Here is a 25188-nt window from a genome sequence, read left to right as displayed (position 1 = left end):
TACTGTTACTTTATGGATTTAAATAGTTCTCCAATGGCATATTGGAATATGTAACCAACAGGAACATATCAAAGAACAAATTCAAATAGGTCAACCAAACTTATCCTAAGATAAAACTATACTATATGTGTACACGGTATAGCATTGCTAATTTGCAATTCACATTATTACTTTCTTCAGATTTCATGGTTTTCTGAACTTACGCAAAAATATGATTCAACAAGACCTTCATTAAGCCGAATGGTTGCAGCCTTCACCAGTATGAGATGGAGCCGAGTCCGGGTCTGGGTCCATCAAAGATGAACCTTTTTCACTTGGAAGATAGGACCATGCTAATGCAACACTTCCAATTGTAACCGCAGCAGCTATTGAACCCCAAAACCACCTTTGTCTTCTTTTCCTTCCTTGTCTCGCTCGTCTCACTGTTTCTACGCATAATAATGCAATGATTTAAAACCCATTTAACATGTTTTGTTTCATTGGAAACAAAATAATTATTAATACTTACCAATACTTTCTTGGTTCCTTTGGGACATCTCATGATTAACAGCCTCATAGTATCTTAACCTGTCCAATAACCTAGCAATCTCAAAGTTCTTGGACTCTAACCGGGCCTCCATCTCCGCCTCAATCTCAGCCTTAGCAACGCCCCGGCCAATAGAATCTGATACGAACCGGATAACATCAATCTGATGAGTCAACTCCTTTTCAAGATCATCGTCAGATCGATCCTTCAACATCATAAGATCTTCTGGAAGATTCAGCCCAACAAGAGATAAGTGTTCACAAATCCTCCTCCATTGGGTTTTCATTTCATTCATGCAGTCTTCTACTTGCTTTCTTTTATCCACTTCTACCAATAAACTCAGTCGTGCGTCACGTAATTCAGCCTCCACATCGTTTGAAGCAAGCTGGGACCCACTCTCAGATGATAATTCTAAAATCAATGATTAAAAGTTATGTTTTGATAATTGTTTTAAACAAACTTAAAATTTAAACCAGATGATTACCATCCCAAGCATCATAGAACTCAGAAACCGAAGAATTAAGATTCAAAGAACGAACCAACCCATCAGTGCTGCTGCTAACGCTTAATGAATCTTGTGGGTCAAAGAAATCATCCGCGTTATCCTGTCCAGCTATTGGCTCATTACTTATGATGTCATCAACAGGCTCATGAACATTATCTGAGCCATTAACAACCCTACAAGCTTCAATATCCTCTGCTGCTAAACTTCTTTCATCACTGATATTTTCATCAGCAAGAGGTTGATGAACAGTTGCATCATCTTCAGAACAAGCCTGAGAGAGACGCGGGCCCCGTCTCTTGTGGTTAACAATGTATGGTGACGGGGCAAATGATGACGGGGCATCTGGGAGTGGTGTTGGTGCAGGGGTAGTATACAGAGCAGGTGAAACTTGGTTCCTTTGATGCTTTTTATCTATGGCTTTAGTACTGTTTCTTGAAGCTGGTGGCTTATCAGTACCATTTCCCAGCATAGAATCAATTACACTTTTTCCCGGCGCCATCGGCTTTGAATCTTTCGGCTCAATTAACCTATCTAAAGCTAATGTTGTAAATGGCATTGCAGCATCAAAAGGTATCTACTGCTTCACCCTTTTCTATTTAACACAAAACAATTGCAATATCAGCAGCAGAACAATAGTTATAGTTCTAATTAAGAACAATCAGAAACAGAAACATAAATCTTCTCACTGCCGCAATATCTGAAAAACTAACATTATTTAGAGCTAATCCAATCACTTATTAACATCTTGAATCTGAATTCACTCAATACTCAGATATTTCATTCTACAAATTTCACCTTAAAATCTTAAATTATTATGTAAAACTATGCATCGAATCGCTACAGACTTCAAGCATGAAGAAAGAACATATCACTTTTATCAGAATATCAAAATAAACTATATACTTATTCAATACCAATTAAGAAAAAATATGAAAACTAAAAAACCTAGATCTTCTCACTTCTGCAATATCTGGCCGCCTAACATAATTTAGAACTAAAATTCAATCTCACTTATAATGATGACGAAACATCCTTATCTTCAATTGCATTTCAAGTTAAATTTTATTTCTTTATTGTCTCTAGTTTGAAAATCAAGTTTTAAACTCTTGTTTTAGTTAACCTTTCTTGTGGTTGGATGTTTATCTCTAAGGGAAGGTCTTTAAAAACCCTTTGAGAATGAACGTGAATTTTAGTTTTTTTATTTCGAATAAACATTGTAAATCATGAAGGTTTAGAACCCTTTGGCTCCAAAGCATTTGACTAATAATCCTACGATTTTTTAAATTGCCATTTGACGTGCGCTTCTAACTGCACCATATAACACCTTCAATCTGATTTCACATCAATTATCATGTCAAATTATGCATCGAATCACTACCGTCAATAAGCACCAAGCATGGCCGACTATGAAGGGGGGCGGGGAGGTCGACCGTCCGCGGCCCGATCACCTCAGGAGGCCCGAATTCTTTTAAAAAAATTTATATATATTTTATTGAAAAAAATGTATTTTTAATGTTTAAACTCATTTACTCAACTCATTTAAGATTTTAAGCCAATTTTTATTAAAAAAAAACCCCAAATCATAACCAAGTAGTAAACCCATTTAAAAATTTAATTGTTTAGACCCAATAAAAACTCTTTTACTTAATGCCCAAAATTTTTTTTCGCCTTCGGCCCAAAAATTTTCACGATTCTCTGAGACGACCCTGAAACCAAGAATCAGCATAAAAAAATATCAAAGTGAACAATAGAGATGATTATTCATCTATAACACAATTGAAACCCTAGACTAACCCCAAACTAAATAATCGCAACACGAAACCACAGTCAGCTTCGAAACCAACAGTAAACAGAAATTCAAATCATAAACCTACTTTCATACATCCAAATCAGATTCAAACAGGAACAAATAGGTTGTCAATTGAAATAAGCATACCTATCTATATGCAGAAACAAAGAGTAAGCATAAAAGAGTCGTAGTACCTACCTTAAGGAGTGAAATTAATAGCAATAATCAGAAGCTGCAAAGAGAATATGAAGAAGACGAGTAGTCATTTGGTATTTGTTTCCTTGGCTTGTGGAACAAGGCGAGAAGAATCGTCAGGTCAGCTTTGTTGGCTATCTTACGCGCCACGTATAACTCTCTCACTTGCCGGTTTTTTATTCATAAACTACACTCTGGAGCCTTGTTCTTTGGTAAAGAGTGAAGACTTAACTTATATATCACCTAACCTTGCACTTCTACAACTTAAACTTACACCAAGTGATAGAGATCTGTACCGTACCGGTACCAGAAGTACAGGTGCCAAATTTTAAGAATTCAGGTATCTTTACACAAAGCAAACATTTACTAAAATACTGATATTGTACTAAACTGGTATGATACCAATACTGTACCAATCTCAAACCAAAAAGGGTTGGTACCGAATCGATATGGCGATACCTGTTTCGGTACTCGGTGCCATTTGCTCATCCCATTACACGCTTTTGTATGGTGCAAACACCATACCAATTGCTGTTATAACCACTAGATCACTAAGTTATGGGTTGGTGGTTTCAAGTGGCTTATAGTTTTACTAAACTAAAATTAATTAATGAGTAATAACCAAGTGTAACATAACGAATATATTGGTTCAGCCAATACGTTTGAGTCCATCTGGCCTCAAGCCGCTCAACTTAAAAAAAAAAGGGTCCTTTTAGAAGGTTTGAATTTGTTTCGGGTAATGGCGATGGAGAAGGCGTCGATGGTGGGTGCAAATGTCTTGACAATGGTGGCGAGATTTTAAATTATTTAGACGCATTCTAACTTAGCAAGTTTAATAGGAGTAATTAGTGGCTTTGAAGATGTAAATTGCAAATCAATGTTTTTTGAAGATGAGTCATGATTGTGATACTTAAACTTAACCATGACGTAATATATATTATGAAATAATCCGCAATCAAAATTTTTAATGACTTTGAAATAGGTAGCAGGCATTATATTTTTATTGTTTGTGCATTGCTTTGAATTTTGAAGATTTTAAAGTCCTAGTTGAGTTTGGTTAGATTGCTATGTACGTGTCTATACAAACCCATTAATTTGTTTCTATTTGTTTTATATCTTATTTTCTTTTTCGTAAATCGATTAATAATAAAAGCTCTTCGAGCAAACCTTTAGCTGGTAGACATGTGTTTCGTTGTTCTTGATACCCACTTCCAAGTTCATCACTTTTAGATAGGTAGTAGGCATTATATTTTTATATTGTTTGTGCATTAGGTTGAATTTGAATATTTTGTTCACCTTATTTTGTTGAGGAATTCAAATTTAAACCATGGTTAAATACGAGGACGTGTAACAACCCTTCAAAAAGTTGCTAGGTTCTATATCAGAACAAGATCAAAATACATGACCCAAAATGTAACTTTGCCATTAAAGAAGTTAGTGGCCTCCGCCCGAGGCACGATGATGATGATAAGATTCAGATTCTGGTATCTCATCGACGTTGATCGCAAAAAACCAATTCAAGGGAATTTTATTTTCGTTCATAGATTTTATTTTCTCAAATGTTAAGATTATCTATACATATATTTCTATGTTTCACAAAAACATTTATTTATATTTCAGAGTTTTTTGCGTTACACATTTTATACATGGTTCATTTATTAGACCATTTCCAACGCACCGATGTAAAAGAAATTTGCCAAGAGTGTCTGCTTAGTGTGGATGAGGAGAAGGGGGGAGGGGGGTCGTTGAAATCCTTCGAAACGTGTTGAAAAGACAGAGGAGCTGACAATGAAGGGTCAGTATGTGCTTACATGAACGATTTCAGTGCGTCATCAAAACGTCACATTCAAAAATCTCAATTTTATTAAATGACATTGTATTTTGGCTTTAATTAAATTTCCTTTTACTTCAAATCATTTAACAAAAAATACACAGATGTATAGATACCTTTTTATTCTTAGAAAACACAAGATGCATATGAGTAGAGAGAGATCTACAAGTAAATGTTTGTAAAGGTACATATGTTATGATAATATTATATTAAATATCGACTATAAAAAAAGCTTTATTTGAATTAAGAATTCATATATCAATCACTCGCGATACAATAACGAGGGTTGTACAATCTCATGCTATGATATTCTTAATAAGCATTTTATTTTGTTGGTGTGTTTTTAATGATGGTTGTAGAATCTCATGTTTTGATATTCTTTACAACCTCATGTTAGTGATACTCTTTGCAATCTCTTATTGTGGTATTTTGATTCCTAAGTATCAAGATAATAATGAATACAATTTCAAGAATCATTGCTAGTTAAAGATGGAGATTTTCTTTTCATAATTTACGCCTTACATATAATTGTAATTAAATGTATTCCTAGAATTAGCTTCCAATTCTTGTGTGTGTGTATATATATATATATATATGTCTTATTGTAATAGATAAAGTGTGTTTGATTATAATCTTCTTCTAATATTGTGGTTGCTTATCATCTTTCCCAAATCATTCTATTCTTGTTATTGTATCACAGTTTATATCTCCAACGAGAAGTTCTTGATCCTGTGACCATCAATCTCCTTTCCTCTTTCTCTATTCCAATAATCTCCCCTACTATCACAATATTACTCATTCAAACACCACCACCACCACCACCACTACCACTATTCCCCTCTACCACTAAAATATTTTCCGGCGACGCACTGTTACGTCGAACCACTGTTCCTTACTACCTCTAAAATACTTCCGACCGACGCACTGTTCCGACGACCCGCTGTTCCCTCCACCAATAAAATATTTTTCGGCGACGCATTGTTTTGTCGACCCACCGTTGTCTCCAGAACTAAAATATATTCTGGCGATGCGCTGCTCCGTCGACCCACTGTTCTCTCCACAACTAAAATATATTCCGGCGATGCACTGTTCCGTCGACCCACTATTCCCCTCCACCAATAAAATATTTTTTGGCGACACACTATTCCGTCAATTTTCGGTGATGCACTATTCCCCTCTAAAATAATTAAAAAAAAAACCCCACGAATCATGTCTTTGCTTCAACTTTTCTTGCATACCACAACATCTACTTTTATTCAAGATTGGACTTATCCTATGGTCGTCCATCTTGCGGGAACATATCAAGGATAATAATGAATACAATCCCAAGAATCATGGTTAGTTAAAGATGAATATATTCTATCCATAAGTTACGCCTTACATATAATTGTAATTAAATGTATTCCTATAATTAGCTTCCAATTCTTGTATATATATATATGTCTTATTGTAATAGATAAAGTGTGTTTGATTATACTCTTCTTCTAATATTGTGGTCGCTTATCATCTTTCCCAAATCATTCTATTCTTGTTATATTAGAATGATTTGGGAAAGATGATAAGCAACCACAATATTAGAAGAAGAGTATAATCAAACACACTTTATCTATTACAATAAAACATATATATATATATATACAAGAATTGGAAGCTAATTCTAGGAATACATTTAATTACAATTATATGTAAGGCTTAACTTATGGAGAGAATATCTCCATCTTTAACTAGCCATAATTCTTGGGATTGTATTTATTATTATCCTTGATACTAAGGTCGATTGCTACTACAACGAAAAATTTAATTACGAGTTGGAATTTAAAAGAAGAAAAGATCACGGTCACATGTAAAGAATAAATAAAACTATTAAGGAATAATCTTAATCTTATCTTAAATATATATACACAAAACCTTTAAAAGCTCTCTCATTGATCCCTACATTCTCTCAAGCTATCAGATTGATTTATTTGTAAATGGGGGCTTCTTATGCATTTGACCCGAATTCACGAGTATGGATCTTACCGAACCCAGATAGCCCTTAAACGGGGCATAACATCTCATTAAATTGAAAATTAATCTCACCAAATACTCAATATGAAAATCCTATAAAATAGGGATATACTAAAATTAGTATATGAAAAAGATATTATTTATAATTAAGAAACAATTTTATAGTAAAAAAAATAAACGAGTCATGGGTCTCACCAAACCCATATAACTTTTAAGGCAGGTTACAACATCTAATTTATTTGTGAAAACCTTTCATCATCAAACCCTAAGTATATTATTAACTTTCTTACAATAAATAAATTTAAAATTCAAAAAAATATTTAAATATTATAAACGAATAAAGTAAAACAACCCCGTAATACGAGGGATAAAAACTACTTATATACTAAACTAAAATATATCGTTTATCTACGTAACTATTTCACTGCTTATGGACCCGAACCTGGGTGATCTATCCATAACCAGGATGAAGCTTGGGTGAAACTAAGTGGAGGTCCGAACCAACTGATTTTGAAGATTCAGCGGATGAGTTGTGGTTAGGGGTGAAATGCTACTCGAACCCAGAGCTAGCTGGTTCTCCCCGAAATGCGTTGAGGCGCAGCAGTTGACTGGACATCTAGGGGTATGCTTGTGTATTACACGGGTACACCCTCATAAAAGTGTTATAGTTATAAAAACTGAAAAAACAAAAACTAGTTTAAAGCATGCCACTCCTCAGCCCCATGCTTTGAACCCTTGTATCCGCTCCTAAGTGTGTCTTGTTATACAAGAATGCATCGCTATAACAACTCCCACTTATAAACCCACCTGACCGTTGATATTCTTCCATTGCGATTTGATGGGATTTGTTTTTTGGGATTATACTTTCGTCAAGCTTGACGAACCTTTCCTTGTGGTGAACTGTGAAGTTGGCAATCACTTCTAACAAATCCGGATAGTTTGATGACGTAGGACGTTTACCTTGCGGCCTTGCGAGTCAGTCTTTTGGGCTCTCATGGGAAAGTGTCTTACCATGTCGGGTCCTCCAAAGTAAGCAGGTCTTCTTGAGCAAATGGGTCATCTTCATTGGGTTCCGAGTTGACATCAATGTTTGGATATTTCGTCTCGAAAGAGGTTGTGAACGCGTTGGAAGCCGACGTTTTCATTCGTTTAGACGAAGTGCTTGGTATCGAGATGCCAGATCATATTTCCAGAATGGGACTCCATTTTACATGAGGCCTCACCACTTCCTAAGCCTTTATATGAGTAAAACCTTTTTGCCTCCTTTAGAGCATGTTTGGGATTGAGTTTGAAAAATGCTTATTGGCATATTGGCATTTTCAAAAGGCCATTTTGAAAAGCCAGGATTTAAGGCTTTTAGAAACTGCTTTTTAACCCTTTCAAAAAGCTAAAATAAAAAGGATTTTCGTGATTGCCAAACACATTTTAGCTTATTGGCTATTTGAAAACACCAATAAACCAATAAGCATTTTTTAAACTCAATCCCAATTCTCAAACATGCTCTTAGTCTTCCTATATTCGGCAAGCGACGCCGTGAAAATACCTTTGCTGTCTTAACCACTTGTTCGACCCGACTATAGTTAGTTGTAGATGCAATTGAATTTGTTAATTTTAGCATGCATATCTTTCCATTTCGAGTTAACTTGGTGGACGTTTCGTTCGGTTGAACCAAGTTGAGTTGCAAAAGTGGTCAAGAATTGACTTCCAAAAAGAGTCGTATTTTTTTAAATTTCCGACCTTCTCGTCCTTAGATATGGCGCACCAAGCCCCCGCTCGCGACTTCTTCTTCATTAGTCCACATCCTCAGCTTCTTTTGGTCCGTTGGCTTTTGTGGGAGCGAGTCCGGTGACTCGTAGGATTTTTCATCTTGGGTCGCCGGATCTTCCTCATTTTTTGATCGTCTTCGTTTTGGTTGAATTCTTCTTCCGACTCTTGGTGGCGATATTGTGGGAACTTTTGTTGTTGTTGTTGGAAATGTTGGTGGTGTTGTTGGAGTTGATAATTTTGGTTGTTGTACTTGAAAATAAAGTTCGCCAAAAGGTCGACAAAATCCCGGAGTTTGGTTCAATGGAGTAGATGTTGGTTGAATGCCTTGATATTGGGCCTTTGACCCGGAAAATTTTTGAGCACCGGAGGTTGAGTCAGTTGAACGTTACGCGAACTACTGGTGCTCGATTTCTTCGAACCTTTTGCTCGTTCGGGATCCATATTTTTTTAAGAGAAATGTGTATAGAAGTATTGTGTATGTAGAGACAATGTTAAATGATTTGTGTGTAAAATGATTAATTTATTGATTTGACTAACATATAAATAAAATTGTTTTTTTTAAGAAAAATTTAACCGTTGAACGGTCATGAGGGCTGCTGGTGAACGAGAAGGAGGGCCGCAATACTAAGTCCATTGGCAAGTTTTTGATTGGTACCGCCAGGGACCCGAGCCTCATTGCCACCACCCTTGTATATAGTATGGATTGCAACTAAAAGACATATACAAGTATTATACACCTAATTTAGACGTGAAACCCATCAAAACTGCGTAGTTTTGATTAAATCAAACTAAAATATAATTTCACTCCTTTTATTTCTCTATTTACTTTCCATGAATTTCTCCGCTTTGGTATTTTCCCAATCAATATGCATATTTACGTCTTTAAATTGACGAACACCACTCATTTTTCCTACCTCTCCGAATTTATTAGTTGGTTTTAAGGAATATAAGTTGTGGTTTAAATTGATGAATCACAGCAACCATTAAACTAAGAAAAGAATCATTTAATCCTCATCCAAGTATTCATTGGTTTCTTTTGGGAATCATGTGTTGGAGTTAATTCTCGAACCGAGTTATGGGCTTGGAAGGTGGGGCCGGTTCTAGTTAATGGATCGATTTCATTAATTAATTAATTATTATAATTAGAGATAATTATCTATTTTATTTATTAGATAAAGATGGAATTTTATTTAATAGATAAATAGAAGTTTGTATTTTACTCTAATTGTAATCTAGCCTCTGTATAACCCCAAAGAATTCATGTAAGGGATCATATAAGGGATATTGGAGAATTGATCAAGTTTTGAGTTATTTTCTTGATTAATAAAATTGATGAGTTGTGCCAAAGTATTCTGTGTTTAATTCGATCTGGGCCATTAATTGGTATAAGAGCAGTTACGCTCTTGGTGATTTATCGATCAAAGTCGTGATTGATAAGGAGTAGACCGAAGGCTCAAGACATCAATCAAAGTCGTTATTGATAAGGAGGGTTTGGTCGAACCGTGATCAAATAATCGAGGCAAGGTTGTGCAGCGGGCTAAGGAGTGTTCAACGGAGCATCGGTATTTTTTGATTTTCCGGTTCAATTTTTCCCCGGTCAAAAGCATTATTTTTGTTCGGTGGTTTGTTGACTTTTGTGGCTGGGTTCGTATTACTTCAAGGAAAAGTTATATTTTTGTTTCTTGAAGTTTGGTAAGTTTGGTGTTGCACTGCTGCTTCAAATTCAAAGAAAAAGAAAATAATACCTTGATATTTCGAGAGGAGGAATTCAAGAAAGAACAGTTACTTTTGTTTTTGAATTACAATATTTTATTTTGTGAGCAAACGGGTTCGATTCTGAAAAGTGGTTTGGGGCTGATTTATTTGTGCTTGTTCCAACGGACTGGAGCAAGGGAGTTCGACACCATTAAGTTTTTACCGACGGAAGGAAAAAAGGGCGTCAATGGCTGGTGACGAAGAAAGACCGATAATCCAACCAAAAGCAACCGGGGGGATAGCACTGCAGGTTACAAAGCTGAACGGAACAAATTACATCACATGGGCAATTGTGGTGGAAGCGATTTTGGACGATCAAGGGTTATGGGAAGTCGTTCAACCAGAAGAGGGTGCGGCAATTGATGCGAAGAAGAATAAAACGGCAAGGTCCTTTTTGTTTCAAGTTGTGGAAGACGATATTCTTCTTCAGATTGCTCAATACAAGAATGCATGAGAAAATATGGGCGGCTTTGAAGGCACAATATGTTGGGGCTGAGCGAGTCCAAAAGGCTCGGCTCCTAACGTTGAAAAGTGAATTTGAGAAACTTAAGATGGCGGAAAACGAGACTGTTGATCAGTTTGCGGGAAAAATAACCGGTATGGTTTCAAAGGCAATGGGTCTTGGTTAAGTATTCGAGCAAGATGTTTTGGTGAAGAAGTTACTCGACGCGGTTCCAGACAAATACTTCAACCTGGTAGCCTCAATCGAGCAAACTATTGATCTCGATAGTATGAGGTTTGAAGAAGTTGTTGGAAGACTTAAGGCATTTTAGGAACGTCTACGAGGGAGAGAGCGCGCTTCTGAGTCTCAAAGTCAGTTACTTTTCAATCGACCAGAAAGTAGTTACAAAGGGAAATCGCATGATCAGTCTGGTAGCCGAGGAAGAGGTGGGCCGAGTTCACGGGAACGTGGAAGAGGCCGGGAAACCGGAGGACAAGGATCATACCAAACCGAAGGACGGGTAAGAGAAAGGAAAGACCGCTCCCAGATTAAGTGTTTTCGGTGTGACGAGATGGGACACTTCGCGTCCTCGTGTCCGGAACGAAGACGAGCAAACCAGGAAGCAAATCTGGCTGAAACGAAAGAACAAGCCGATAGTGATCCGGCTGGTTATTTAAATCTTCACGAGACGGTTTACTTAAACGAAGAGCGAGTTAACCCGAAAAGGCTTGAAGCCGAGAAAGTGGAGGAAGACGCTTGGTATCTTGACAACGGAGCGTCGAACCACATGACAGGTAACCGGTCGTATTTTTCCGAACTCAACAAAAATATAACGGGTAAGGTAAAATTTGGGGACGGGTCGTGTGTTGATATATGCGGTAAAGGGAATATTTTATTAAAATCGAAAACCGGAGATGATCGGGTTTTATCCGATGTTTATTTTATACCAAGTTTGAAAGATAATATAATAAGTCTCGGTCAAGCAATGGAGAATGGGTGTGATGTTCGTATGAAGGAGAATTATTTGCTCTTGTATGATGACGGGGGTAAACTTATGATGAAGGTGTTTCGAACGAGAAACCGGTTATACACGATTAAATTAACCGTGGGAGTTCCGGGTTATGTTAAGAAATCAACTACGATTTAGAAAAAGTTAACGATTCGGGAACAAAAGATGATCAAGGAAAACTGTTATTCGCTCGATTAGATGACAAGAATCGCAACCAAAGGAGCGGTTATGCGAGTTCATGCACCAAGGGAATGGTCGGGGACATGGTCATAAAGGAGGTCGAGTTCGGGAGAGCCGAAAGAACAAAGTCATGGATCAAGAGAAGTTCCAAGAGGTGAAGACCAAGATGATGAGACCAATATGGTTGTGAAAGCCGAGAAGGTCAAGATCGTGGGTCAAATCAAAAGGAACAAAAAAGATGTGTTCGAAGTTAAAGGTCCGCTTATTCCAGTTCGGAAATTAAGGGGGTGATTGTTGGAGTTAATTTCCGGACCGAGTTATGGGTCGGGAAGGTGGGGCCGGTTCGAGTTAATGGATCGATCTCATTAATTAATTAGTTATTACTAGTAGGAGTGCCCGCACGTTGCGGCGGGGAGACAATTGTGATTTAGTTCGTAGGGGGTCGTTTTGTTACCAACATTTTCGACATTAATATTTTGATTCCGTTTAGTTTACGATACCAAGAGTTGTCATTTTAGACAACTATATTAAGCAAGAATGAAATTATTGGAAAAGCCGTATGAACCTAGTTCTTTATTTTTTTTGTTTGAATGTCTTGCATTAGCGAATATTGTATTTTTATATAAACATTTCTTTAAAGAACATGTTAGATGCTTTAGTCAAATTAAAAAAAATGTACAGATAATTGAAGGTGTTAACTATAACAATGAAGAGGAATAGTAAAAAAATAAAGTTTTGTAACCCAAAAATAGTAAGTTGTGTTTTGACATGGTAGGCGATTGTTTGTGGGTATATGGCTGAAAGCTTGTTAAGTGAATGCAAACTTACATCTTCATCAGTTAGTTCAACATTACAAACACAGCCTTTGCCTCGTGCATGCTTGTAATAGCGCATTGTCCCTTTGGATGCGACACGAACTTTAATGGTCTGGTTCCCTTGATACGGACTGAACGAAGCGAGGGGGCGTCCACGCCTACTACTTGACATCTGTTTTCCTGCAATATAAATTGAAAGAAACACGTTTAAATTTCTTATAAGTCAACCTTCAAAATAAATAAAAAAAAATATGAGAATCTATATATTCGGGCCGTGATTTTTATGTTTGAATCAGACGCAAAACTGAAACTGAACCTAAATTTTGAAAGCGATCAGAAATTTTGGTTTTCACATAAGCATAAAACAGAAATGTCGTTTTTTGTTTGGGTTTGGTAATTTTGTTTTAGTTTTATTTAGATGAAAACAGAAACTGAAGCCTGGTTTTTACTAAAACGTAAATCAAAATCGTTGGTTTCAGTTTGGTACGGTTTGTTTGATTTAGTTTTTTTTGTGAATCTATGTATTCGGGTCCGGACTTTTCTGTTTTAATAAGATGCAAAAATAAAACTGATCCGAAATGTTGGTGTTTACATAAACATAAATAAAAAATTTCGGTTTTTGTTTGGGTTTGGTTATTTTGGTTTTGTTTTAAAGCTGCAAACAGAATGGCCAAGGTTTTTAGTAAATCGAAGCCGAAACCATTATTTTCCGTTTGGGTGTGGTTCAGTTTTTGCCTTTTGGTTTCGTTTCAGTATGAGTTTAGTGTAAGCGTTATTTGGTTTCACTTTCGGTTTCAGTTTATACAGCTTTTGGTTTTGGTTCGTTTTCGGTTTTTTTGTTTCGTTTCAGTTTGAGTTAGGTTTATTCGGTCTTTGGTTTCCGTTTCGATATTATTTTGGTTCGGGTTTCTATTATTTTGGTTTTTTGCTTCGTTATAGCTTCATTTTTTTTTCAGTTTTGAGTTTGGTTTTAAAAGTTTATTTTTGGGGTTTGTGAAACCTTGTTTTTGTGGCAGAAAATGATTTGATATGTTGTTTCGTTTCCGTTTTGTCAGTTTATTATTTTGGCTGTTTTAGCGACTGGTATGAAAGGGTTACGGGCGCTTTTGGTTTCGTTTCAGTAATGTTGATGTTTCTATTTGGTTCGGTTTGACTACTACGGGTCAGGTGTTGTGCACGAGAAGTGGTTAGCGGGCCAGATGGTTTGTGAAGCAAAAAATGTTACCGTGAATGAAACCAAAAAGCAAATAAAAACCAAAAGCCAAAAAAGTTACTGTAAATGTTACTGTAACATTATTTTTGTTATTATAACAAAAACCAAATAAAATCCAAATTGAAAGAGAACAAAAAAACACACCTGAAAGCAGGACCTAAAGCAAAAACCAAATAAAATCCCAACTAAAGAAAACTAAAAAACGCACCTGAACGCAAAAGCAAAAACCAAATAAAATCCAAATTGAAACAAAACTGAAAAAACGTACCTGAAGGTTTCGTTTCAGTAATGTTAATGTTTCTGTTTGGTTCGGGTTGACTACAGGTCAGATATTGTGCACGACAAGTGGTCAGCGGGCCAGACGGTTTGTGGTAGCAGATCCGGAAAAAATATTACTGTAAAAGGAACCAAAAATTGTAATTATAAATGAAACCAAAAACCAAATAAAACCCAATTGAGACCAAACTAAAAAAAGCGCACCAGAACAACCAATAAACAGAAACCGAACTACCGCACCTGAACAACCAATAAACAGAAACCGAACTAAAATGAGACTAAAACCCGCAAAACGGGGCATAAAGCAAAAAGCAAATAAAATCCAAATTGAAAAAAAAAACTAAAAAACGCCCCTGAACTACCAATAAACAGCAACCGAACTAAAATCGGCCCATCATCAAATATATATATTTCCTTATATCCCATGGCACCATACCTGTACTCTCAGAAGCACCATTCTGCAAATTACCAAGACGTGAAAACCCCGTGCGGTCCGAGCGTATTTTTACTGGCCAAAAGATGCATCATTTTATGTGTAAAAGTAAACAGATCAAATATAAACTATCATTTCAATAGCAAGTGTAGAACCTTCCATTATTCTTAGAAGCAGGCTTATTGCTTCTAGCTGCCTTAACCATGGGTGTATTATCCAACTTGTTCCCGGTTACTGAAGTGGTAGCTGTTGCAATTAATGGGCCTCGTCCACCGCAACTTTGTTTCTTCACACCCCTAGCATTTTCACAAACAAAATGGTAATACACATTGCTATATCGATGAAAATAATACACAAGACTCAATTTTATTATTAAAAAAACGAAACCAAATTGAAACAAAATATTATTAATACACATTGTTTTTGGTTTTTTCCCACAATGAAAACCCAAAGAACACCGACGCCCTTTCAGTAAGAATCTAATCTTTCATAAATTGTACGTGTTAGTTGTGTCTTGGTCAATGGTAGGATCATGGAGAGAAGACTGGTGGCTTTTATGCTTGCAACCATTATGAGCAAGCAAAGCAAATGAAACTGAGTTATTTGTTTTTGAATATGTTACTCGCAATATGTGAAGAATATGTTACTAAAAAACCAAATAAAGAAGGTCTAATCACCACCCTAAATTCTTCACCAATCAACACCCTCGCCACTTTCTTCCTTAATCACAGATTTAGCCTTCATTCCAACTGCTAAAGAAGGTCCAACAGTTTGACTACCAACAGATTCTTCACTTTCAAACACCCGGTACGGAGATTGAAACTCAAAAACAAAAAATAATAGGTTAATTAACAACCTATGGAACAACTAATCAATCATCTTCATCATGACAAAATCAAAACAAATCTGCGTATTAATAATACACAAGACTCAATTTTAGTGAACTAAACCATCAAAAATGTAAAACTCAACACATGAAAGCGGGACCTAAAGCAAAAACCAAACAAATCCAAATTGAAACTAAACTAAAAAAACACACCTGAACAACCAATAAAGAACAACCGAACTAAAATCGGCCCATCATCAAATATATGGTGTTTATATTCTTTTTTGTTTCTTTTTCTCGGTGTTCAAATAATAATCTTAGATTAACAATAGAAAACCCAAAGAACACCAAACAAATTGAATTTGTAAATAATGCAGTTATCTGATATGGGGCTTAAAAACAATAGAAAACCCGAGTGTTACCTGGTAGGTGGTTGGGTTGATAGACGTTGTGTTCCAATTGTGAAGGTCGGATGAAGGAACTTCAATTAAGCATGTATGTATGACAGTTTCGTTGGATAAATATGTCTTGAATGTGGCAGTTTAATTAGAGGATATAATTGCAATTGAAGGTGGGGTGGGGGTTACATGATGTTGAACGACGCCAGAGAGACATTGGAAGGACGCCGGAGATAACCGTATTCAATTTTTACGACGTCTCAGTTTTGATGGTTAACGGCGTCTCATATTTCACAAATTACCATTTTGTCCATCTTAAATCTTTTATATATGTAATATAGATAATTAGAGATAATTATCTATTTTATTTATTAGATAGAGATGGAATTTTATTTAATAGATTAATAGGAGTTTGTAGTTTAATCTAATTGTAATCGAGCCTCGATATAACCCCAAAGAATTCATGTAAGGGATATTGGAGAATTGATCAAGTCTTGAGTTATTTTTTTGATTAATAAAATTGATGAGTTGTGCCAAAGTATTCTCCAATGTTTAATTCGATCTGGGCCATTATCATATATTAGAAAAATTACCCATGTATTATATGAATTATTTATATCTCCATGTCCATGGATGGTGGAAACACGAGATCATTAAACGTTATTGCTAATCATATATTAGAGCAATTAGAAAGCCAAAAAGAATTGTTTAAACTACAACTTATATTCCTTAAAACCAACTAATCGATTCGGAGAGGTAGGAAAACTGAGCGGTGTTCATCAATTTAAAGAACGCAAATATGCAGATTGATTGGGAAAATACCAAAGTGGAGAAATTCATGGAAAGTAAATAGAGAAATAAAAGGAGTGAAATTATATTTTAGTTTGATTTAATCACAACTACATATTTTTGATGGGTTTTACACCTAAGTTAGGTGCATTCATATTCACTTTTCTCTATAAATATATAAAAATTAATTAACTAATAAATACGAGCCAAGCCTGGAATGAATTATAGCTTGAAAAACGACTCACACGTCAAGCTCAAGCTTTAGAAAAATAGCTCAAAACAAACTGAGTTCACCACGTGTTGGTTCACACCCATAATGGTATATATAGTATTAAACTAAAGTAACCGGAGACAACCGAAGGCTCAAAACATAATACTCAAGTAAACGAAAACAACCGAAAGTTCCCCCATTTTACAACACCATTTGATTACTAAATAAACCTCATAGTTCCCAACACGGTTCACTAAAGATTTTAATAACGTACACCTTTACAATATCAATCAATGGATCACAGGCTTAGGATCATTAGCATTCCAAATACCTCCTTCCTTAAGATACTGCATGTACCTTGAGAACTCGGGTTTAGCCGTCGCCTTCTTCCTACGGCCTCGCTTCTCGAATATACTAAAGATTGGATGAACCTTGCTGGCTTTCTTCACTTGCTTGTCTATGTTATGTTCTCTCGCGGGCGTTCTCAGTTCAGACTCAAACGTAACCGCTGAATCACCGAAGAAACTCGTGGGCAATGTCTTGGATCGGATCAACTTAGCTTCAGACAGTAGTTCATCGACCGGGGCTCCGCCGATAACCAAGGGCTCGTATCCCTTGTTTCTCCTGGTGCTCATAGCCCTAAACATGGTTACTAAAGTGTGTGTTTAGTGAAGCTAGTGGATGATAAATGGTTTTATATAGGCAAGGGGCAGTAAAAATAAGAATTAAGAAACCCTACTCAATTAACTTCATACGGAATTTTGGGTAATGGTCTTTATTGGTGGGCGATACAAACTTACAAAGGGACGGGCATGAGTTATTAATTTATTGTATCTTGAACATAATATATGTATTTTAGTCACAAGAATCCTTAACAGAAAATTCACAGCACAAATGCGAATATCATAGTAATTAAAAAATATGAAAATAATCGTTTTAGTATGATTAAGAAATGATTAATGTATTCTAATTATACATTTATCAAACTAGGTTATTGACCCGTGTACGACATGGACGGAAATATAGAAATCGTCGAGTACACACATGTCATTTAAAACGACAAGATGTTTTTGAATACGTTTTTGAGACGACAACATGATTTATAATTGCGATTCATATTCATACGGAAAGAAAGTATTGAAAATCATAAACTTACAAAAAATGAAGTTACATAGTAGAATGCAGGGGTGAGCAAAAAACCGAATTAACCGAACCAAAACCAAATTAAACGAAAAACGAACAGAAAAAACCGAACCGAAGCATTAACCGACGGCTAATTTTTTGTTTTTTTTTTTGTTTGAAAACCGAATTTTCAGTTACAACAAAAACTTTTTGTTGTTTATATACAACATATATATTATAATGGAGCTCTAGAACAAGGAGGGCGTTGCAAGTATGATGATCCAACCAGAAGATCTTACAAGTCTATGCATAGTAACTTGAGAAAATATGATAAATAAAAAGGTTTCAGACTCACGTGTAGAGAATGCAAGAAATAATTATCATATAGTACCAATAATTATTATATAGTACCAACTTTTAGTAATGACAAATATTTAAAATTAATACATCTACTATAAATAGTAATAAATGGTAATAAATTTTGAAGTTACAAAGGTATTTTGAATTTAATTTTGAATTAATTAAATGGTAATAAATTCAAAGGTTGTAAGATATATATGAGAATTAGTGAATGGAACCAATAAGAGTTAGGCAAAATGAATTTTTTAATAGATATATAGATAGGTTATTGACCCGTGTACGACACGGGCAGAAATATAGAAATCGTCGAGTACACACACGTCATTTAACATGACAAGATGTTTTTGAATACGTTTTTGAGACGACAACATGATTTATAATTGCAATTCATATTCATACGGAAAGAAAGTGTTGAAAATCATAAACTTACAAAAAATGAAATTACATAGTAGAATGCAGGGGTGAGCAGAAAACCGAATTAACCGAACCGAAACCAAATTAAACGAAAAACGAACAGAAAAAACCGAACCGAAGCATTAACCGACGGCTAATTTTTTGTTTGAAAACCGAATTTTCAGTTACAACAAAAACTTTTTGTTGTTTATATACAACATATATATTATAATGGAGCTCTAGAACAAGGAGGGCGTTGCAAGTATGATGATCCAACCTGAAGATCTTACAAGTCTATGCATAGTAACTTGAGAAAAGATGATAAATAAAAATGTTCCAGACTCACGTGTAGAGAATGCAATAAATAATTATCATATAGTACCAATAATTATTATATAATACCAACTTTTAGCGGTGACAAATTTTTAAAATTAATACATCTACTACAAATAGTAATAAATGGTAATAAATTTTGAAGTTACAAAGGTATTTTGAATTATTTAAACGGTAATAAATTCTAATGTTGTAAAATATATATGGGAATTAGTGAATGGAACCAATAAGAATTAGGCAAAATGAATTTTTTTAATGGATATATATATATAGATTAGAATGACATAAAATGTATTAGATATAGACAAAAGGGGTAGGGTTAATATAAAAAACAATAATTTTGTGAGAAGTTTGAGAATAAATATACACCATTAGATCAATGAATAAATGGTTGAGATTTAGTGTTTGTTAAAAAGTGAACAGTGTTTTATTTTTGATAGTAAATTTAAGTCATTCAGGGGTAAAACCGTCCAAATAGTGTTTTAAAACACGTTCAACTACCTTCTAGATTTATCACATGAAACTAAAAATCCCGATAATTAAGGCTAGAATTTAGTGTGTTTTAAAATTGAAAACAGTAACCATAATGTTATTAACTAATATATTACAAACTACTACACTATAACAATTTGCCAAATAACCATGATTGTTTAAATCGAAACACTATATCAATTTTACTATCAAATATTGAACATAGGATTAATACAAACTATATTATAAAAAAAACTTAAGTTAGCAACTATGAAACTATATATTACGAACTGGCCCAACAATCGAATGCAACATTAGTTATGAATTAAACAATACAAATAAATTAACTTACCGTTATCAGCATCCTGTATCGAATTCATGTTGTTAGTGATTTTTGAGAAGTCACCGATAGATTAGGTTTTGAGAATAGTTTTATCTAATAATTTGATTTTAAATTAAAAAATAAAACCCACGATATGTAGTCATTACCATTAATATAGGAACCACTATTAAATAATTATTTTTAAATATAAAATAAAGAAAAAGAAAATTACCTTAACACCCTTGAATATAAAACTTATGGAATAACACATGTCAACTATGTGTTGGTTCTCATCCTTCACATAAAACTATTATTTTTTATTTAAACTCTCGGTATGACAAATCAAGTGTATCGATAATATCGTTTCCGGTAACGTTTAGTTCCAAAGAATATATAATGTAATTAAAACACGGTCTACTTGTTAATTATGTTTTTTCTTTCTAAATTTATTTGAAATAGTATGAGAAATTTGTCTACACAAAACTGGTGAAGTTTTCTCTACTCCAGGATATAGTAATAACTAGTTGGTTCACCAGTCGTGTTGCGACGGGGTTAGGTGTAAGTTTTTTGTTTTCCTTTGTTTATAAAATGTTAGCGACAAATTTTTTATTTGTTACATATGAAGTGGTTTGTCTTTTTAATAAAAAAATGTAAATTAATTAAGTTCAGGGTCAACAACGTGAATTGGATTAAAAAAAATAGAATTATGTGAACACTTATATTTATTAAAATAAAGTATGAAACCAGCAAATTTAAGTGTTTTAGAGACCTATGGTTTCACACCAAGCAACTATTACACAACATACACCAGTTAAATTCTTTGTTTAAAAATTTATTTGCGAGTGTATATATATATGTAAAAACAAAGTTATTTGAACATTTATATTTATTTAAATAATAAAATCACAAAAACCAGCCCATTTAAAAATTGAATTTGAGACCTATGGTTTCACGTCCAACAATTTCTTGACCACACCAGCTAAATTCTTTATTTTAAAACTAACTTTCGTGTGTATATATGTAAAAACAAAATAGTGAATGGATGATGGTGTACAAAAGATGAAACAATGTTTACAATATGTGATGCACAAAGGCTCCTAAAATTATTAATGTATAAATATATGTGTAATAATATGTGATTAGTGTAGATTCCGTAGGCTCACCATGCCATGAACGGAGGCTCTGCTGTTCGATTTGTGGATTAAGCTAGGTATCAACCGGCAAATTTTACGTGTCGATAAATCTATCTATATATAATTGTCTAAAAAAAAATCTTACGTGTCGTAATATGGTTGCTTCTCATCCTCTCTTAGGCCACCATATTGCTTCATTCCTAAATGATGGCTTTTTATGCGTTTGACCCAAATTCGCGGGTATGGGTCTTGCCAAACCCGGATAATCCTTAAACGGGTTATAACATCTCATTTATTTATAAAACTTTTCATCATCAAACAATAATTTTCGCGGGTCATGGGTCTTACCAAACCCGGATAATTCTTAAACGGGTTATAACATCTCAATTATTTGTGAAACACTTTAATCATCAAACGATAATTTTCGCGGGTCATGGGCCTCACCAAACTCGGATGACCCTTAAACGGGTTATAAGAACTCATTTATTTGTGAAATCCTTTTAACATCAAACCTTAATATAATTTATCTCATCTACATATTCTCTGTTGCCGGTCTATCTCAATCACTGGTTTACTTTTGATACCTCTCACCATCTTCTATCTCCATTCTCATGCATCAACCACCATTGTAACATGCATTAACCGCTCCATTTTCATATGATAAATATTTGTGTTCATGTTTGTTTGTTTTAAAAAAATCAGCATATTCGTGTCCGTTTATGTTGGTTCGTTAAAAATCTAAGAAACCTACACATCTTAATTGAAAGAGCCCTAACGTCAAATAAATATAATTAATATAACAAATTACTATATACGTATTAAATTAAAACAAAGCTACGTTAAGAAATTAAACAAATCATTACAAAATATAAAAATAATAAAACGATTAAAAACAAAAACCTAAATAAAACCTCATAACATCTAGGCTAAAACATAGTTAACTATAAGGTGCTATTCAAATTTAGAAAAAAAAGACTAAAATGTAATACCCAACTTTTTTTTAATAATTAAATTGAAATAAACAATTTTGTCTTTTTATAATTTATCAAAATCAACCACACCTTAGTTACAAGGTTTTATTTTTGTATGTATGTTACCACGTTTAATATAAATTAAAAAAAAAATTAGCTCGTTGGATCTAAAACATATTTTATTCAGCATTATTACGTGATGAGTTAGGAATAAGCCAAAATTAGTTGAAAAGTTAACTTGAAGTTGGACATCGTTTAACAAGTATCAAGTTCGATTTGTTTGAAAATCTTTTTATATTGCGTGTCCAATTTTATTACAATGTTTATATTCAAAATTCAAAGTGAGGATTATGAGCTCTACTAAATCTTTTCTATTGTCAAAGAGTTTGAGAGTTCTTAGAGACAAACCCAACATTTTGGGTCCGTCTCTTAGATAAGCCATTGGGATTTCTGTGTAACTCCTCTTTATATATTATAGAGAAAACAACCTTGATAGTAGGTAAAGGTTCTCTGGTTAAAAGATTTGTTCTAACAGGAACCCTATTAGAAATTGCATCAGTTTTATCAATTGACTAAAATCATTAAAACCTTTAGATGCTTGACAAAAACATAAGAGTAATTGAACCATAGCATCAAATTGTTTCGAAATAACGGTAAGCTTGTGGTAATAATCTAAAACTGACGATCCATTTTGACTTAAAACCTTAATTTTTTTTATACAAATTAAAAACAACAACAATCAATTTGTTCATTCGTTTCCTTCAGTTCTTCCCAAACAGAATTAAGAATCCAAGCAAAATAGAAATAAACCTATTCCACAATTTTATTAATACCTGATCTTCAATTGGTCTTATGCATTTTCCAGTAATAAAACATAGTTTATTTTTAACTTAATGCTAATTTCATAACATTAGCCCATACAAAGTAATTTTTTGTCCTTTTCAACTTTATCCTAATTATTGACAGATTACTTGAATCACTAGGGTGTAAATACAACGGATTACTTGGATCAAGTTTACTTACTAATAAGGTTTCATTATTGCTAGTATCACCCAAATATGAATGAAGCACACGCACAAAGAATATCAGCCACACCAGAGCCAGGTATTTAGTTCCTTTCAAGAAGGAAGATCAATGATTAATGTGGTGATAAATGCAAGACACAAATGATGCGCACGTAAATCAAATATAACAGGGGATGTCTCTCCCTGGCTCACAACAAGGCCTAAGGCCAACAAGAATTAAAAATACGAAAACGTAAAGATAAGAACAATGTCACTGAATCAGAAAATAGAAATGCAAGATAGTCCTCACTTAGGGTTACGCGCAACCTCTTCAATAACCCTAGAATACACGATCTCATAAATCGGAAGACAGTTGCCAGTTAGCTCTGACACCATATCAGAAACTAATCTTCGTCTTTTATTAGTTCGAATACAATTCACAATACATAATCAACACCAAATCCAAGAACAACCAATAGACGAAGAATTTTACACACCGATTCAACTGATTACAAATAATCAGATCATCTTTTTTATAATGATCTGACACAATAAACTCACAAACTAAATAATGGTCAAAACCCATTAGCCGAGTAATGGGCCAGTTTGTAATAATATAACCATCTTCAATGAACTGAATTCTATCCTCCCATTAAGCCATAATATCCTTCCTTAAGCCTAGTAGCCATATGCCCAGCCCAATAGTCAATTAGTCATATGTCCAACCCAATAGCCAACTTCACAGCTCTCATCAAATAACTCGTACAAAAACAATAAACAACAAACAAAAAATTAGTAATCAACTATCAACATTTAATAGTAACTGATATATATGAACCTAACCTATGTTTTTTACAATTTCTTTCAATTATTAATATTCATCAAAGTAGGATGGTCTTTTTAACAAATAGACCTAAGTTTAATGCTATAACTTATGGGCTTTAACTACACTTAGTATCTTCAACTTGACCATACTTAACTAAAAATGCTTAAATAAGCAATATTTTGTTTCATATGACTCCATGCACATAATCCAATGCACTATTCAAAACAAAATTAGAATTTAATCCACCAAAACTTCAACCATATTAATTGATATATACAATGCACTATCCAAAACAAAATTAGAATTTGATCCACTAAAACGCTAGCCCATATTAATTGATATATCTATGAGAGCTCATTTGAGGTGATTCATTAAACTCAATTTCCCTGCGTCGCTTGACCAACAAACCTAGCAAAACCATACAAACGTACAAAAAAAGCTATATAAACATAAAATACTTTGTATATTCATATGATCTTTGATTTTAATACAAGATTAATGTTTACGTAGACACCTAAACACATTATTCAAGAAAATTATATAATCACACTTATTACTATATAATAAATATAAAGTTTGGTGCCACGAGTACCCTATTGGGCCACTTGGCGGCACCAAATTGGTCCCTAATTTTTGTTAGTTTTTTGTTTTAGTTCAACTACCATTTAGAACGTCATGGAAACCAACCGAATGCCATTTTTTTTGTTTAGTCTGCTATCATAACAAATGTGACGAACACCGACTGAATTCACATAGACTCACCGTCTCAACGTTCGGGCTGATAGCGCCCGAGTTTTATTGACCGACGATAGGGGTGTTCATCGGTTCGGTTATTCATTTATTTGATTTGTTCGGTTAGAGAATTTTTACCCCTAATTGAAAATCGAACCTAACCGAATTCAGAATGGGGCTAAAAGAATCGTAATCGATCCGATATAATTCGGTTCGGTTTCGGTTAAAATCGAACAAATCGATTTAAATCGTATTAATCGCGTTCATCCATAATAACAATTTATTTTGTTTGTGTTCTGGATTTGGACAACCGCTTGGATTCCGTACTACATCAAAATATTCAAACAAACCCAACATATACATCCTAAAACCAAAAGTTAAAGACGATAATAAAACATTCAAACCAACGAACCATTAAATAGTTTTAAACGTATAACTAGTCAACCATAAAATAACCATCCTAAAACATCCAAAAAAGAAAAAATCAAAATATGGATATGAATATGGACTACACATATTAGACATGGACTTAAAAAAATATTTGGCCATATCCA

The 25188-nt window shown here is 34.2% G+C and overlaps 1 protein-coding gene across 1 annotated transcript; it reads right to left on the bottom strand.

The window, feature by feature from the left end:
- Positions 1-1696, bottom strand: LOC143614644 (uncharacterized). The gene is made up of 3 exons (XM_077088024.1): positions 1011-1696; positions 509-937; positions 1-428 (listed from the first exon to the last, which is right to left on the bottom strand). The coding sequence occupies exons 1-3, from the start codon at positions 1585-1587 to the stop codon at positions 232-234; spliced, it is 1203 nt and encodes a 400-aa protein (XP_076944139.1). The 5' UTR covers positions 1588-1696; the 3' UTR covers positions 1-231.
- Positions 1697-25188: the final 23492 nt, after the last annotated feature.

This window comes from Bidens hawaiensis, unplaced genomic scaffold, assembly GCF_021521415.1.
Source record: "Bidens hawaiensis isolate Kalapana, Puna unplaced genomic scaffold, B.hawaiensis_p1.1 tig00040619_1, whole genome shotgun sequence".
Taxonomy (NCBI): Eukaryota; Viridiplantae; Streptophyta; class Magnoliopsida; order Asterales; family Asteraceae; genus Bidens; species Bidens hawaiensis.
Note: the sequence above shows the minus strand (reverse complement) of the source record. Positions and strands in the feature narration are given on the sequence as shown.

Bases quoted from the DNA above. Each gene is read 5' to 3' on its own strand.
- LOC143614644 (XM_077088024.1), bottom strand. From the start codon at position 1,587: ATGCCATTTACAACATTAGCTTTAGATAGGTTAATTGAGCCGAAAGAT. The intron at 938-1,010 runs GTAATCATCTGG...CATTGATTTTAG, and splicing joins GTTCTATGATGCTTGGGATG to AATTATCATCTGAGAGTGGG. The intron at 429-508 runs GTAAGTATTAAT...TATTATGCGTAG, and splicing joins AAGGAACCAAGAAAGTATTG to AAACAGTGAGACGAGCGAGA.